This window comes from Strix aluco, chromosome 16 (assembly GCF_031877795.1).
Source record: "Strix aluco isolate bStrAlu1 chromosome 16, bStrAlu1.hap1, whole genome shotgun sequence".
In the NCBI taxonomy this organism is placed as follows: Eukaryota; Metazoa; Chordata; class Aves; order Strigiformes; family Strigidae; genus Strix; species Strix aluco.
Window position 1 is genome coordinate 5,512,244 of NC_133946.1, and position 12,928 is coordinate 5,525,171.

The 12,928-nt window shown below is 35.3% G+C and overlaps 1 protein-coding gene across 1 annotated transcript in view; it reads right to left on the minus strand.

Annotated features, from left to right (window-relative positions):
• Positions 1–12,928, minus strand: part of METTL15 (methyltransferase 15, mitochondrial 12S rRNA N4-cytidine) — a 92,185-nt gene that overhangs the window by 5,228 nt on the left and 74,029 nt on the right. The window contains exons 4-5 of the mRNA XM_074842317.1: positions 5,283–5,474; positions 3,015–3,193 (exon numbers count right to left, since the gene is read on the minus strand). Of these exons, the coding sequence (XP_074698418.1) occupies positions 3,015–3,193; positions 5,283–5,474 (371 nt within the window). The remainder of the gene's footprint in view (positions 1–3,014; positions 3,194–5,282; positions 5,475–12,928) is intronic.

Here is a 12,928-nt window from a genome sequence, read left to right on the forward strand (position 1 = left end):
AAACCTCAATGAGCTACAGCAAAAGACATCAGGAAGTGCTTCTTATTCAGCTTCCACACATCTATTCACAGACCTTCAGTTGAGAACTACTGATCTTTAGTATTTACAGAGCATTCATCATCGCAGATAGCTGTGTGAATATTATAAACAGTGAGTGGAGTTCAACTGTGCTGCAAGAAGAGATGGTGTTCACATGACGGAACAGAAAACTCCTCCTTCTTCCCATTTAAACTGCAGACTCCAGCTCCCATCTCTAGCTCACAGAGATCTTATTTAAATGGATCAGAAGCTTTTTGCCCACATTTAGAAAAACAAAAAAAGCTGAACTTTTTTTAGTGTTTTTTGTAGGACCTTATTCATTGGCACAGTATGTAGAGAGATAACTTTAATGCTCTATGTCAAGAAATAGAAGGAATTATTTTCATGAACTGGAACAAAGGAGAGCAAGAAGTCACTTGGATACCTGAGTTAGCCCCAGGCTGTTGTAGGTAATCTTAACATAGATATCTATTTATGTATTTTTTGCAGCTATACCTGAAAATTACAACTCTTGCTAGTACAAACTTTAGAAAAGTCTGATTATTCTGTAACTGTTTTACAGCTGTTTTGTCATTTTGTTTTTTAATTACATCCTTCACTCTTACCTCCCAATCAATTAGCAATATCGATACACATTCTAACCTTGTGGGGGGTGGCAGGAAAGACCAGAAGTCTAGCATTCTATAAATAGAAATGAAATTTTACAATTTCAGGCTAGTCCAAATCTAGATTCACTGGGATGATTCACTGGGATAGACCTTGAAAGAAATATTGACTATACCTGAATTCTCAGTTACTGACACCAGCAGAAAAAGAGGCATAAATACCCTGCCTCATTGGCTACATTTTTTGCTTGCTTTCTGGCTCATATACTAGGCAAAAAAATTGATCCTGTTCTGGAGAGATAATCATGCTTGTGTAGAGTCTGCAAAATCTAAAATGCAAGGTTTTATTATTCTAATTAATATTTTATTTTTTAAAGAACTTGACATTTAACTAATAGGTCATAGATTTCACTCCTGAATTAGGGGAGTTTTTGTGCTGTGCCACCAAGAGGATCCTGCAGCTGTGGTGTCTGGCACTTTAGCTCTGGCTTACCTCAGTAACTTCATGGATATCATTTTGCGTAAGAATATATACTGATGATAGATGATAAATTAAACAAAACATATTATAGTTACCAGAAATATTCTTAAGGTATTATCAGTTTAAAAACTAGTAGGATCCACCATTGTGTTCCTTTACTGGAGGAATCAAATTAAAACTGGAAAAAGTTTTACCCAAAGAGGGATCAGTGTAACAGTCCTAAAATTGTTTTAACTACTTGAATACTTCAAAAAAAAAAAGGCACACAAAACATATTTACTGTCTTGGCAGATATGTGCTGGAGTATTGTCTTTAGCACATATAGTCTCTGATGCATACCGGATTCATGTATCGAGCTGCTCCTCAAATATAGCAGAGTTTAAAGTGAGAACAAAAAATCCTTCTCATTGTCACAGAAAGTGACCATTAAGTGATGACTCGTGCAACAAATTAAACATGAAGGAATCTTCAATCACTGTCTTTTGTGCACTAGTATTTTTATTTTCTTAGTTCAGGCTAGTGCACAAAATTATTTCAGAAGTTACTGAGTTGCTTGCTTACAGCCTACAACACATTTATATTGTAGTAATTCATATTATTATATGAATTATAAACACACTACATCTTTAGCATAGCAATATGGTTGCTTCAATCTCAATAATGGGACACTGTTTTAATCAACAGTCTTTCAAAAAGCATGAGATCCATGTGACAAAAACCTAAATTATTAGTTCGTGATGTTGATGAAAATTACTATATTAAAAATGTAACTCTTCAAGTTTTATAAAAGACTCATAGTGTTTTCTCTCTGCTTTTTTAGGATTGTTGTTTTTTTAAGATTGTTCTGCACATTCACTGTATTTACAGTAGGGGCTTACAACAGCAAACAGCATCTTCCGATCCTTTAATCATATCAACTAAACTTTGGGCTTGGTTGACTGGACATTTTGTTCAAATATCCTGACTTATACAAATCCAAACCTTTTCATTTGTTTGTCGGTCATTAAAAATAAGTCCCTTAAACTTCCAGTTAAAGTAATCCTGATTTTTAAGAATACAATTATTTTTAAAAGTCTTCAAGATATTGATACAATGTTTAACACTATTCTTTAGCAAATGTTAAATCTAGATAGCCATTTCACAGGTCTATATTCAAAGGAGTCAGCAGTTTAGACTTATCTGTGACAAGACCCAGTAATTTTTATTTCTTGGTTAAAAAAATAAAAATATCCCAACATTACATATTATAATGTTAATGAACAGGATCTGAGTCTCACATTTTTCCTCAAGAATTTTCACTTGACAACACAAACATGAAGGTTCTTGATGTAAGCACAGTTTCTGCCTAACTACATTTTTTTCAAGTTGTTTACAGTGAAGAGCAAGTAAGAGGAAGTGTTTCAATAGTTGCTTCAGGCTGATCTAGTTGGCATTCACAAGGTGAAACAAGCTATGTACTGCTTTACTTTTTCCTTCCCAGTTCCTTAAGCAGACAGAAATGATCTGATTTCATTCATAATGGGAAACTGCCATGGTACTTCCCCTCAAAATATTAAAATATAGAAATTTAAAACTAAGAGAGATATATTTCATATCCGATATTTGAAGGCTTATCAATAGCTGGAATAAAGAATTCCCTAGGCTGCTGTCATTCTGTGTTTCAACTTGGTTGGCAAAAAGATAAATCACTTAATGTAAAATCTATTATTGAACTAATCGTCAAACTACAACATAAAAAGTGGGAGTTTAAAAAAAAGAGAAAGAGCTGACATGAGAGCAGAATAGGGAGGATTAGATCCTGCACAATTTCAAGTACAAATAGATCCCTCTGGGACTTTGGGGATTAATATTTTTTCTCCTCAGCCACTGTGAAGAATTAATGAGGGTACCTGCAACAATGCTTGCAAGCTGCTGAGTTCTGGTGATGGGGTATATGCTGCGTGCCTGAACGATGGCTGAAGCGATTTTCTTGGCGTGCCTCTCCTCCCCGTATGTTCTCAGGATGGACGCAAGCGCCTGTTGATCTAAAGCATTCACAACATCAGCAGCAGTGGGCATGTCAGGGTACCTACGCACAAGAAGAGCCAATTAGTTCACTGACGTCAGTTTTCATTGACAAGAGGTGAAGCTTCATAGCATTGAGACATAAAGTCAAACACACACACACCGCATACAAGTGCCTTTGAGGTTTTCAAATAAGAGACAGCAACCCAGTGAAAACAGATATAACTTGCACCTTTTAAATCCTTTTTCTGGCTACTTTAAATGGAGTTTGTTCCTTAACATCAATTAGAACAGCTGAAACTTCCAAGTATTATCATAAACTATGCTTAATAAGTTGACAAGAATAAACACATTTCAGTCTCATGTTAAAATGGAGACGCTATGTGACTTATTATTTAGTCAGCTTTAGAACGTAAACTTACCCCTTATGGGTTCATTTTAGTCACCCTGCATTATATGTTGTTTTCTAGTTAGAATTGATTTCAGGGATCTTTTCTTTCACATCTCCTGCTATGAAAACAATTGCTCATAAAAATAATTTAACTTTACTTTTCACTAGAAGACATAAGATTTTATATCCAAATACTGTTTTGAGGGAACAGAAATGACCTAATATTACAAATGACAGGAAATGTTACAATATAAAGAATAAAAGCCATTAATTTATTTTTTTAAATCTCTGTCACTTAACTATAGAAATAGTTCAAGGTATTGTATCATATATGGGTTTACTAATTGGACAACACATACAACCTACTTAATGAATTCTCTTCTACAAATACATGAATGTGCAGAATATTTTTCAGGCATTTATTACTCTCTTGCAGTATCTTACAAAAGATAACAAAACTTAGAAATCAGAGGCAAGTAGTATCATAGCAACAACCATAGTGTAAGGCTTTTTGTTATGCCACAGGTATCCTTTGTTCTTATGTTCCTGTTCCATGTATGTATTCTCATGATGCAACTATAAGCCTGGAGTTCAGATTCTTGAAATCTGAGGGCTGAATCCCAGGAGGATCATGTGAGCTTTTTAGACAAAACTGGAAAAAGCAAGTATCATGAAATTTGTTGTGTTAAGACTTAACATTAATGTTTTAAGGTAATTCCTTAGAAACTGAGACTTCCCATCAGCTCTGTGTGAACAATGAATGATCAAATGACATTTCTTAAGACTACAGGTTCATCAAAACACAAAGCAAGAAATTTCATTCTCCCAGTGATGCATTATGCAATTACTGCCATTATCTATACAACAGAGATCCTTGGTTGTTCATGTAAAAAGCACAATGCTACAGAAATATATGAGGTTGCCTGAAGATGAAAACCGCTATATAAGTAGAAATTATCATTCCACCATTGATTGTCATGCTCTTGAATGTACTAAACACCAATTCTAATAATTTAAATAGAGGTGATTTATATAGCAATTGTTAATTTGATAATTAAGACTGATGTGCCTCCTACACAAAGTGAAAGGAAGCTGATCATATTGCTAAGGAAAACTTACAATAAATCCACAGGCATGGAAAACAACATTATAGTAGTGTGTTAAAAATAATGTTGCCCTCTGATTTCACTTGGCAGATAATATGGATGGGATTTTATTTATTTATTTTATGTCATGTTCCTTTCAGAGAGATGTAACTGGGTCAGATGGTCACTGCAAAAAAGAGGGAGGTTGCTCCTTTCCTGAGGGAGCAACTGAACATGCCCAAATGAAGGTTTCACAAGCAGTAAGTGTGGCAGAAAAGGGACAGCAGTAAGGGGTTGTGAGCCTGCAGATCAAGTACAGTCTGAGAAACTGTGAAAATAACAGAAGACAGGCCTCCGAAAGTGAGATGCCCCCGTGACTGTATACCATACACTCCAAAATTGTAAGATTTTAATGGTATAGTTATCAAAAATGTTCCTGGTTTAATTACTCATCAGCAGAACCTTCCTCTTATTTCACAGAATGAAAAGACAATAATCAGGGTTCCAAGTACTGAGATCGAAAAAAGCTTTGTGGCAGAAGAAAGACCGTATACTCATGCAAAATTAGATGTGGTTTGATGATGAGAATTCTTCAATTTAAGGAGAAATGAAATGCACAGGGACTGCTGAGCACACAGTTTTTCAGTTTCAAGGAGAAATATTTTATTAACAGGTACCTGTCGCTATCCATCCTCATGTCCAAAGGTCCATCCTTCTGCAGGGAAAAACCTCTTTCAGGTGTATCAAATTGCATAGAAGAACAGCCAGCATCCAAGAGAACTCCATCTAGAGTCCCTGGCTCAATTCCAGAGGAGATTAACAAAGCCTCTGACTGGCTAAACTGTCCTAGAAGAGCTTGAATCTGTTTCCTGTAAGAAAATGACAAATAAATAGCCTCAATTTTAATTACAACAGTGCAATATCTTTCCCTTGTATAGCAGAAATTAGATAGTAGCACTCAATTGTCTCAGAAGCAATAGGGCTATTCCCAAAGCAGTAGTTTAAGTACTTTTCATGTGTCAACACTGAAAACTGGTCCAACCCAGCCATCAGTGGCTACTTAAGCTTTAACTCTTTACTCCCTGCTTGATCTCAAAGAAATGGAAACCTAACTAAAATTTCATGTTTTCACCATGCAGGAACTCAAAGGGACACCTTTCACATTCAATGGGAATGCCCTGACCACCAAGGCACCTGCTGTGCTGAGCAGGACCCTTAGTCTAGTGAGGCCAAAGTGCAGAAAAGAACAAACAGTTCTTGGCCCTAGAGGAGAAGCAGACAAGATGGAACACAACTGCACAGCCTTGTGGTTAATACCTGCCAGGAAAAAAAATCCTGGGTCCTTGCCATGGACAAACACCTTTCTTTTTAGTGATATTTGCTGTTTCAAAAGTAACTGGGCAAATGAGGTGCACTGGATCATAAGCAGATAAAATACTTCGGTGTAGCTTCTATTCAGGCACCTAATCACTGGGGAGAGTGGAGTTTTACATTCATTTTTGTCCTTAGCATTCTTCTTCATTAGATTTAAGGTGGTACCTGCTTAATATTCCCATCCTGGGAAGGGAAAGTGGCACAGCAAGGGAGATGCCTTATCTCTGAGGTGCCCAATGCTTTCTTGGGTGTCTAAACCCAGACTTTTGATTCTTGCTTATAAGGTGACTTACAATTCAATAATTAATTTTATCTATCTCTCAAAATATCAATGAATTTCACAGATTTAAAAAGTTTAACTGTGTTGCTGCATTTTTAAGCAGTACCTGCAAAACAAAACACATTTCTGCCCCTAACAAGAAGCCACTGCCTCCACATCTAAGTTTTGATTACAGTTCAGCTAACTGCTCTTCAGCCCCATTGATTAGCATTGAAATTATTACAAGGTCCACTACGTTAACTCATACAATTTTGTCTAAGTTACATGGGCAGCGGTGAATGGATGGAGAGAGCAACTCCATTAACTGTTTCAGCTACAAAAGGACAGCTGCCCATACATCTTTTGACATGTCAGCATTAATTTTGAAAAGAAAACTTTTTCAAAATATCAGCTTAGGTATAATTCTTTTTTCAGGTCAGTTTAACATCAAGACAACTGACACTATAGCACAACTTAGTCAACTCCAGTGGCTACAGTTTTAAAATAGTATATGAACAGGGAATTTGAACCTTTTTTGCACCAATCCAATTGGAGTGAGAAAATGCTATGAAGATTAACACCAAAAAAAAAAAAAAAAAAAAGAGAGAAAAAGCTCCATTAAAAGGAAGAAGTTATGAACGCAACCACATGGAAGAACATTTAGCTACACTATGGTATCCTCATTAGAGCAGAATGAATCAACTTATTTAACATAACACAAAACCCAGGAAATACCTTGAATGAACAGATTTCATGAGGGATATCATGATCACACATACACATTTTTGAATTGATTACTGTCCAGCACATAAATACAACTATTCAGCCTAATAAGAACTGACAGTTCCTGAAAAGCACAACGATCCACTTAACATATTTAAACCAATTTAAGCTATATAGCTATAGCTTTGAGACTGTATTTCCCCTCAATATAATGAGAGGAATTTTCTTGAAAAATCTACAACTTTGTCCAACTGGGCAGCATTTTTAACTTTACAACCTATGCAAAAGAATTAACTTTATTTCTGTATGTGGGAGATGAAAATAAAGGAGATCTGGAAAAAATTATAAATTGCATTGTCTAGTTCCCCCAGCAGACAGTAATCCGTGTCAGCAGTTATGAACTAGTGCTGTATTGTGCTACCAACCAACCTGAAAAATTATTCTGAACTATATTTATAACTTGCTAGAAATTTGATTATGTTTCTTTAAACAAGTCATAAGTATGCAGATGGCTAAGATGTTTGGGACAGTGGCCTTTGATTTGTGGTCTGCGAAGCCTTTGTGATTAGGAGAAGGTAATTAAAACAGAAGTATATTTGAAGCAAGATGAAATTTACTCTTTGGTGAAGAGATGCTTCAGCTAGAAAATGTTTTGGAGTTTGCAAATAAAAAAAGATTGAAAAAGAATTAGATTGACATTTTGATGTCAGCCTTTCAGCTGCGTGCAATCATAGCTTCTGTATATAACCTGTTTGTTATACTCTACATCAATAGTGGATATAGGTGTCTTGGTGAATATAAATCTTTACTAAAACCAGATGCTTTTTATGAGATTATAACGACTACATTGAAATGTTCACGCCAGTTGTCTGAATTCCTGGTTCTTTGTGGACTAGAAGAAACAATTTTAAGCATCTTGGGTATCTCATACATTTCAATTAATCAAACCAAGTACACAGCTATGAAAGATTTATTACCTTAAGAAAGGAAATAAAAATATCAACTCTTTTTTCGATAGGGTAGTAACACTAATAATAGTGATGACAAGGACTAATCTATTAGATTATTAGCATGACACATGTATTTAAAGAAAAATATTTTACCAAGTATTCAGAAGGATTTATTAGAACATAATAAAACTCTTCCCTTGTCTACTATTCTTTACACCTATGTTCAAATAATAACTGCCTGTTACACACAAGATTTTCTCTAAAAAAGCTTAATTTAGCCTCTATTTCTACTGTCTTCAGATTTTTGTTTACGTCATCTGTAAATCCTGTTTCCAGCATAACCTCATATAAATAATAAAAAACTGTGTACCCTATGCTACAATATTTATTTCCTATAGTCACATGCCTTCTGCTCTGCTCAGGTATGTAGAAATTATTTTTTCAGTGTTCCAACATTTTCTTTGGGCATTAGAGGATTTATGTTCCATGACCATAATTACCTAGTGTGAAAATCTGTTTATTACCCTTTCCATCTTAATATATTGCAAAACGAATGCTTAGTGGAAAAAGCTGGAAAGGTGAAGCAGGGAACATCCCTAAATACCAAATAAAACAGCCAAGCATATAGTTTTAAAAAGCCTGAGAAGAAAGAGCATACAAAAACATTACAGACCAAGACTGAATGGGGGTTTTAGGCAGGTCTTGGGGATACCATGAAAAGCCATTAAGACTACATAGAGATCATTTTAACCATTTTAGGTGATGTTTAAAGGTTACAATCTAACTAAATCCAATTGTCTTGCTCAAGAGAAAATATTTAAATTTAGTACTTGAACAGCACTTTCATATTCAGAATATTTTAGAAACTTAAAACAACTGTGAAGAGCTTTTAGCCCCTCTCTTATAAACAGAGAAGTAAGATTTACAGATTTTAATACTGAATGACTTGAAGATACCTGCGTAAAAAGCTAAGACAATTTCAGACATTATGGTCTGAGGATGTAAAAAAGCAGATAATACCTGTCATATGTTTACCTCTCATTTGGCATGTGTGTGTGTGCGCACGCATGGTAATAGCATGGTAATTTTTGATAAATTCCCAACTGCTACAGTCAAGCAACCTCTAACTTCTCAAACATGCTCACTCTCTCTTTATTAATTTTGATATTCTCCAAGAAAGAAGTATTCAAGATTTTTAAAAAATGCTGGGAATATGGACAATGTAGCCAATTTTTAAAATAATAAAAAAGTTACTTCAGCTGCTATTTATGTTGTTGTGGCCTTAACAGATTTTATTGCACAACAACCTCAAGAGCTTGCAGAATTCTTGTACTGTTTTCTACAGAACCTTGGGTTCAGGACCCTTTTTTCAGGTCATAACACGGTATTTTATTATATTATACTATGACACATAGCATAGTAATTCTGATAGACAGTACTGGATCCACACTTCACAGTTATATGAAAGAGAAGAATGAGAAAGAGTTCGAAGTCTCCTAATGTATTTCAAGCTCTTCTGCTTTCAGTTAACCTCTGGTGTTCTATAACACTATAAAAATATTTCTTCTTTATTTTACTGAGCACAGGAAAAAAAGTAAAGCATGAATATAGCTTCTACAAAATAAACAAAGAAAATATCTTCCCTTTCTAGTTTCTCTCTGTTGTCACAGAGGTTGCTGTGACACCAATTATTCAGGTAATTTCACAGAAAAGTACAATTATGCTTCCATGGTGCTTCAGCATTTTTTATGTGTATATAACAATACTTGCTCTTGATCTTTCACCATTGCTCCCCTTATAAATTCTATGTATGATTACATAGGAAGTCAGGAAGTGATGATCCCTTGTCAACAATGAAAACTACCTTCTACTCAATCAGAATAAATGTTTCTTTGAGAGAACTAGAAAAAAAAAAAGGCTTTCAGCTAACTCTTGCCAACACACATCAAACAAGGAGACCAATCTGGTGCTTTGTTTGCTTCAATAAATCCACTGAGACTGCCCACAGGGGTGTCGATTAGCACCAGTTGTAATGAGGACACTGGTACAGACCGGGGTTGATGTCACTGACTCACTTCACCCTGGTCACTCAGCAGCTGTCAGATAACTGCGACTTCCACTCACGGCTGCACTGTGCCAGGCACACCTAGAAGCAAACCACAAAGTGCTCCAGTCATAAATTCCTGGAACTTCCAGCATCCTACCTGGAAATTGTTGCGAGCGTTACTCTGCCTCAGTGCAACACCCCTCTCAAAAAAATGTATCTGCATATACTGTAAAAAATGTTAAATAACCTTTGACAAATGGGAAATTGGTATGGTTTTCCTCTTTGCAAAGAAAAAAAAATAAAAATTTTAACTTCTAACAACTTATAAATGAACTTTGTCATTATTCTTAGCTTCATAAAAAATTGATTGCAGCTCTGGAAAAAGTCCATATATCTGAGAACTAACAGTTCAGTCTAGGCTGGGTTTTGTGCTACAAAATGACAAACCCAAATCTTAGCCACTGATTAACAAAGGCGTGAAAACAGGAAGAAGCATATGTAAAAAGCAATTTCCATAAAACCAAGTAATTTCATGTTTTCAAATCTGAGGGCTACAATCATAATTTTATTTGGTGTGCTAAGATCACTGAAATGTCATTTTAAGTATTTAGGAATTGGTAAAAATTTACATACCATATACTCCCACTTAAGAATAGACAACACTTAAAAGGTATGCATACATTCCAGAAGTTAATTACTTCTTTCCATATAACTTGAAGACATCACACCAAGAAAACCCCGTTTTTGTATTAACCTGTAGAACACTGAATATCTTGCACTGTCAGTTACTATCCCAAAGGTAAAAATGCTTGCCTTTCTCTGTCTCCTCTTATCAATTGTCTTCTCTTTTACACAAACCCTTATGAAACTAGTTATTTCCTGCTTTAATCATTCTCCTGCAGCTTCCAGCCAAGCTTCCTCTCCTCCTTACTCCACTACAGATTCCATAAAATGACGCTGTCCATTGCTCCTTGTGTCTCATTGACTTCAGGCACCAAAAACTGTTTCTAAGAACCTCTCAAGCATACCTGTAAGAAATTTCAGGATGCCTCAAACCAGATTTGGCACTATTTTAATGTTCATTTCTACTTTTATATAAAGTATCCATTCCACTGTTCTGACCACTAACACAAACACAATTTCAGGAAAAACTCCTGTTCTAAATTGAAGGAACTATAAACACTGTTTCACTTAAAGTAAAAGAAATAATTATTTAATCAAAAGCACAGATATTAGAGTTCATTTCCATAGAGTACATCAGAAATCTTACCATATTAGACATCATTCATAGCAGGTATGGTTAAACCCATCAAAAATAAATATGAAAATTTAAGTTCCTAATGAACAATGTTCCACTCTGGCTAAATCACAGATTAAGAAGGTAATTTCTTTCAGGGCAAATGGAAGACTAATAGAATAAGACTAGTGATTACTGAGGCAAATTTCAAAATTATATGCCTCACCAAAATTTGAGAAAATGTATTTTTAAGTTTCATAAGTAACACAAAGTTTTGGTGAGTAATAAGAGCAAATTATTTTATCCAATTTGCAGCTAGCCAGAGTTAAAACCTTTGTTATAAAATAAACATTGTTGTGCATGCCACCTTTATTACATAATATGTAAAGTAAGTAATATGTTATCATCATTCAGATGTGCCAAGAAAACCAAGCCATTCGAATGATTTTTTTTTCAGTCATGAACTCAAAAGATAAGGCAACTCAAAGGATAAGACACCACCACGATTCAGAAGAATCATAAATATTTGTCTGACTTTACATTACCCCATCTGGGGATTTTAGTTTGAGATATATGTTCATGTAGCCTTCATGGCAATAGGACAGTCTAGTTTTACGAGGTTCAGCAGACATAATGCAAGAACATTTGAATACCTGTATTGTCATCTCAGGTCTACCAAACATTCTTTGGGACCCTCAGCTTTAACACTGTTTTTAGCTTCAAAGCTGAGCAGCTTCCTTTACATTTCTGGCTCTTTTTGTACTGGTTTGCATTCCCTCTCCTGTTTTCATGCAACCTCCAGGGAATACAGTGCAGCGCAGATAAAAACGACAGCAGAGAACAGTTTGTGAGGCAAACCAGTGAATCAGGTAACAAAACCATCAGATGCACTTGCAAAAAATGCTCATTTTCCATGGTCATGGAAATCAAAGAGTTGAGAAGAATAATTGAAAAAAATGGAGGTGAATCACAGAAGGATTTAGGGTCTCTACTGACGCAGGCATGCCTCGCTACAACAGTTCATGTTGGTTTTGGTTTTACAAGCAGAGCCACTGTGGTTCTACCTCCATTCAGCCACAAGTGGAAGCACACAGACTGCAGCATAGTTCGGAAGCAAGAAGAGATTACACAGTAATTTCCACAGCAGATGAAACCACACCGTCCCATCAGATGTATGTATATATTACATACAGCAATGAATCTGCTTGTTATTTCACCTCTCCTATCCTGATAACTACTACTACTTTAACAATTACTGCAAGAAGCTTTGATGGTCTTGTAGCATTTCTGCTGACAGTTTGCACGATCACTTTTAAAAAGTGAATGTCCATCTCATTATTCAAGTTCTACTTCTAAGATTATTTTTCACTGTAAGAAAGGTAGCAAAGCAACTTTCCTTAGAGTTGATAAATCTTATGCATTATTTCCCTATTTTTTCTATATTAGCATCTTAAAAGAGATGTTTATAAAAATCTCCTTTCCATTCCCCAACAACCCACATATAAATTCATACTTTCATTAAAGACACAATGGTGCTTCATTGAACTCAAAAGAACTGTTGCTGCTGGCCTTAGAAGGAAGAAAAGTTCTGTTTAATTCAGTTGTTAAAACCCTGTAGAATACAGAAGGAAATTCTGGATATACATCAGCAAGTTGAAAAGCACAAATTGACATCAGAAACATAACAGCTGTGTATAAACATTTTTCAGACCATAAATATAAGAATACGAAAA